This window comes from Austrofundulus limnaeus, unplaced genomic scaffold (assembly GCF_001266775.1).
Source record: "Austrofundulus limnaeus strain Quisiro unplaced genomic scaffold, Austrofundulus_limnaeus-1.0 Scaffold364, whole genome shotgun sequence".
Lineage (NCBI taxonomy): Eukaryota > Metazoa > Chordata > Actinopteri > Cyprinodontiformes > Rivulidae > Austrofundulus > Austrofundulus limnaeus.
The window spans coordinates 582,186-587,633 of record NW_013952766.1 but is presented as its reverse complement, the minus strand read 5'-3'; the positions used below and the strand labels follow the sequence as shown (position 1 = coordinate 587,633).

The 5,448-nt window shown below is 42.7% G+C and overlaps 1 protein-coding gene across 1 annotated transcript in view; it reads right to left on the bottom strand.

Moving 5' to 3' along the window:
* The window catches only part of LOC106528243 (wings apart-like protein homolog), a 29,548-nt gene that overhangs the window by 1,727 nt on the left and 22,373 nt on the right, over nt 1-5,448 (bottom strand). The window contains exons 14-19 of the mRNA XM_014023367.1: nt 3,015-3,151; nt 2,801-2,916; nt 919-1,095; nt 607-820; nt 446-534; nt 276-371 (exon numbers count right to left, since the gene is read on the bottom strand). Of these exons, the coding sequence (XP_013878821.1) occupies nt 276-371; nt 446-534; nt 607-820; nt 919-1,095; nt 2,801-2,916; nt 3,015-3,151 (829 nt within the window). The remainder of the gene's footprint in view (nt 1-275; nt 372-445; nt 535-606; nt 821-918; nt 1,096-2,800; nt 2,917-3,014; nt 3,152-5,448) is intronic.

The following is a 5,448-nucleotide window of genomic DNA, read 5'->3' as shown; positions in this document are numbered from 1 at the left end:
CTATTTTACTTTAAATTATAAAAACTAAACATCCTACAGTATTTTTACAGTCTTTATTTTACAGTTAAAGTATATGTTTTTAAAATAAAGTCTAATGTTACAACTAATKGRGGATCCCTTTAAAAGTTCTGATCATCAGATTTGTCCAACAGGRACCTTCAGCCTCACTGAAGGAAAACTAAAGTCACAACTAATCAGTTCCCTTTAAACCCTCTGGTACCTGCAGTAAGCCCCGCCCTCTCAGATGCTTAAAACCCAGAGTGAACAGAACTCACAGTGAGGTTCATGAAGTTCAGGAACTTCTTCAGCATCTCCGTCATGATGGAGAAGTCTCCTTTGGGCAGGTTTTCTCTCACAGTAGTCACGTTCATCTGAGGGAGACACACAGAGTGAGACGAGTGTTCCGCCTCAGCGTGGCTTCATGACTCACAGCAGACAAACTCACAGGGCTCCCCTGACACAGGCAGCCCAGCAGCAGAGCGGTGTACGAGGCCACGATGCTGTCCTCCATGTGCTTCCCTGCGTGCTGCAGAGCTGACAGGAACACAGCTGCTTTTAGTCTTTGTTCCTTTAACAACACCTGAAAGAAGGCGGAGCCTTTTCTACCTTTGTTCAGGTCCAGCGGCTCGTCCTCCTCGTCCTCCTTCTTCTCCTGCACGTCCTCCTGTTTCTCCGTCTCGTCGTTGGCGACCCACTGGATCTCGCCGCCCGTCTCCTGCCACTGCCCGCTCTGGTCCTGCGCCGCCTTGGGGGTCTCCTTGATGAGGTCATCGGTCTGCGCCTCGGCCAGGACGGCGGCTCGCTCCCGCTGCAGGAAGAGCTGAGGGAGGAGACGAGCCTCAGTGTCGGCCTGAAGCTCTGACCTCTTCAAACAGGAAGTAGGACCGGATCATCGGACCCGTGAGACCGCTGCCGTACCTGAACCAGGGCGGCGATGGCGCTCAGAGGCCCCGCGCCGCCGCTYGGGTCCTGGGGCGGCGGGTTGAGCAGGACGGTGGAGTCGCAGGGACCCTGACCCCCCTCCATCTCCATCTCCATCAGACAGTACCGGTTCCTGGCGCTGTACTCCACCAGGTTGATGAGCAGACCCAGACCCTGGACCCAACAACACCCAGACCCGTCAGAATCTGGTTCCAGTTTTCATTTTAGGACTTCTGATTAGAGCCGGGCCACATGGCCTAAAATCAACATCACCTCAATAACGATAAATGTACAATAACTCTTCCCACCCCCACACAAAGTACACAGTATAGTATAGTCATATACACTGTGTCCATGTTCCTAGTCAAAGTACACAGTATAGTATAGTCATATACACTGTGTCCATGTTCCTAGTCAAAGTACACAGTATAGTATAGTCAAATACACTGTGTCCATGTTCTTAGTCAAAGTACACAGTTTAGTATTCTCTAATGAAGTTTTATACAAACACTGTAACCTGAACCGTTTGGACCAAAGGAAGAGTTTGATTTTAAACAGCTTTTCTGTAGTTTATATTCATCATTTTAGTGTTTTTAATAAATAAAAAAGGTAAAACTTGAGTCAAATATAGTCATACAATTATTTAACCATCTCCATAACTTTTCAGTGCAAACAAACACATTATGTACAGTATGTACTGTAATTTTACATTTAAAAATATACCAAATGTCTTTTGTTCTGCACAAAACAACTTAAATACATCTTTTTATTTGTTAGACTGACTGATTTCTCTATTAAAATAACTATTTCTTTTAAAAACATTATTTAAAGAGCGCATGTAATCATTTCATACAATTTATTCTTCATATTTGATCATTTATTGAATCACAGAGCGGTTCAGTCAGTGTGGTTCTAAATATAAGTAAACTATATTGTGAAGAATGAAATTTGTAGATATTTATGATAAACTCAGGGTTCCCACACCTTGGTCAACATCAAATTCAAGGACCTTTCAAGGACTTTCCAGTACCAATTTCCTCAAATTAAAGAACCACGTGCGACCGCAATTACCTACTGCATAGAAGTTGAGTCAGAAACAATGATGTCATTTTACCATAATCCTGAGTTATCCACTGCAACAAATGTACGTTTTTTTATTTAATTTTATAATTTTTTTTAAAAAGATGATCCCAAAAATCCCCAAAAAACATTCAAGGACTTTCAAGGACAAGTGTAATTTTTGGCCGTTTTCACAAACTTTCGGGCCTTGAAATCATTTTTTTCTGATTCACAAACTTTCAAGGATTTCAAGGACCCGTGGGAACCCTGTTAACTACAAAAAGAAAAGAGAATTTGTTTCGGGGGGGTAATGTTAAGCGGAGGCTCATCTTTACTATAAAATGGGGTAAAYAAGTTAAYAGAGTTAATATTGTTTCATTGGAAGAGCTGAAACAGCAGSTCGTACAGAACGAGGCGTGCTCGAGGAGACSGGTTTGGTCACATGAGCGAAATCGGACATATCTGTTGGATAACGACGCTCTGAACACATAAACGTATATTCTGGCTGCACCGACATCAGAAAGCCCCGCCCTGCTCTGCTCTGATTGGATAAAGCTGCGGGGTTCGTTTGATTTGTTGAAAGCAGCGTCTGTTTGAACCTGTATCAGACCGGGTGGCTTTAACAAGACAACAGATAAGTTTCTCTTTTCCCCGTTTTTTTTAAATACCAAAAATACCGACACAGGCTAAATGACGTCAGTTATTGTCATAAATGTCGGTTATTTTTCGGTCTATCACCCAGGCTTACTTCTGATCTTTGTTTTTCTCTCAATTTTACTTTTTAGAAAATAAACTTTATTTTGAAACTTTTCAGACGCACCAGAACCCTGATGTCGAACCTCTGCTCCTGAGGGAGGAACTGGGGGACTTTCAGGACACAGTTCAGAGCCGTCACCATTAAATCCTCCTGCTCGCCCGTCTTCGTGCTGCCCCACTCTGCAAACACACACAAACACACACACGCAGGGTCACATGAGCAGGACACACACACGTGACCCGGTTCCTGTGGAAACATCAGGTGTTTGTGTTGTCACCGTTGTCGTGGGTCAGGTTGAGCAGGACCCCGATGATGGCCCTCATGCAGTTCTCCACAGCCGTCCCCACCACGGCCCGGTCCAAGTTCACCCCCCGGCTGTAACGCTGGATCATCCCCTCGCACCTCCTCAGAGCTCTGCCGGACAGAAACCACACGTTTTCACTGACGCTCAGTTCCAGACGTCTGAACACGAYGGTCCTCTTCATCGGTCATCTTCATCATAAAACAGAGCAGCATTCAGACGCATGACGACACCGGCCCGCTGCGGGCCACGCAGGTCAGAGAAACTTCAATTACACTTAATGAACAGAAACCAGAGTCTGAACATCAGGAAACAACCGGAGGAGGAGGAGGTTCAAACACAAACGATGACTGTAAGCAGCTCCGACCATCTCCGTCTCATCTCAGACACTGAGGAGACCACAACTGTGGAAAGATCAGTAAATCAACAGAATATTGTCCAGTTTAACATCTTTGATTGGATGTAAAACATTGTGATTCAAATCCAAGTGTGACTCTTTATAATTCTGWACTTTTGAGCTTCACTTTCAGACTGCGACAAACTTTTATCATCACTTAGAAAGAAACACAAAGGAAGGTAAAGTTATGGCTGTGTGCAAATTCAGGAGCAGCGTCCTTCAAAGGACCCGACCCACCCAGTCTACGTGGGCCGGAGCTAAACAGAGCTAAACAGAAGCAACAGAAATCCAAAACAWATCAAAATGAGCAAAATATTAATACATTATTATCATAAATGAACAAAATTAGCTAAGAGGCAATACTTGAACTAAGCGACCCACCATACGAGCTCGTTTACTGTGATTTATGACAAGAATAATATGTATTTAAAATGACAAAAGTCTAACAACACACTTTAAACTTTCAATTTGTGTACCGTCAGATTTTATTTAAAACTGTACGCCGGTCTCTCGTTTTGTCCGCCATTACAAGCAAAACAACCTCCGAGTCGGCCTGCAATGCATCTTGGGATAGGGAGGGCTGAGGATACACCGTACCCATCACTCAAAYTGGTGGGAAACAAGGACAGATAAGATTTGTGGGCTGCAGGTGTTGCAGCCTTCAGCCACATAATTCGGCCTTCGGAGGACACAGCCTCTGAATTTGGACAGTCTTTGTKTAAGTGATGTTAGCAAAGMTAGCTAGCTAACGTTAGCAGTCTGCCCTCTGAACAAAAATGTTTCATCCAGTCCTCACACACAGATTTAGTYGATATTAGCTAACACATAGTTATATAAATAATACTCTGTGGATATTGGACATGTATTTTTCAGTACTGGAACACTGCATGAGTCTGCCATGACTGATTTCTTGTAATGTTTACTTGTGGTCATATGACCACGTCATTTTTTTCTGCACAGTATCTTACATTTTTATGTTATTTCAATTTTATTGCATTTTGTAATTTTTAATATTTTTAGTATTATTATTTTTAATTCTATTATTATCACTACTACTGATAATGTTGCATAGCAATATATTTGTACTAGAAAATAATTGACATTTCTATTTGTATCTTTTTGTTTACTGCCATGATTTCATATTATCTGTTCTGATTTTGGAGGCACCATTGTCTCTTTGACGTGTCCTTTTTTCAGTTAAGCTACTGTGAGACTTGTCGTTGCCTCATTGGTTGTCCATAGGCTCCGCCCATATGTTAAACCTCATTTCCTGTAACCTTGCGTGTGTCCAGACTCTCTGGTTCAGATCTGGTCACGCTGCGGCTCATCTTTGCAAATGCAAACCTTATTAAATCGTACGGCGGCCATTCCACGAAGTGCATCTTCTTTTTATTCACGAGTTTCTGCCTTTTAATAATTAAATATTTCCACTACAATTGGCGTCACGAATTAGCTTCAACGCCAGAGAGCCCACTGGGCGAAGAGGGTCGTCAGCGACAGATTTTGTTTTCTTCCGCCTGAGGAGTTCTCCTTCTGTATCTTTTTTCTCCGTCGTTATCCCTGCAGACTGAGGTCTTTCTTCAACTCGGAGAGTGAACTGGTCATTGGAGGAAATTAACCTTTTGCTAAGCGGAAACACGGTGAGCTAATTTCGTTCCACCTCATGTAATACGTGATGTGAATGACAATAAAGTATCTTGAATCTTGAAAACTTTGTTGTATTAATACCAAAACTATTTCTAGTTTGGCACATTGCATAAGAAATTCTAATTCTTTATTGCCCGCCCTCTGTCTCCCATTGGTTGGGGTTTTTACGAGCGGTCGGACCGTTCGGGATTAATTTAGTTTTACGAAAGGAAATTTAGTTTCAGKGAGTTAGCTTAGCCGCTAGATTTCTGTCTCGCCTGGTCCACCACAATACAGTTTTGTGAATTGATGTACCTGCTGCTGCTGTGACACCTGAATTTCCCTCTATGCGACAACAAAGGCTATTTCTATTCTATTCTATTCTAT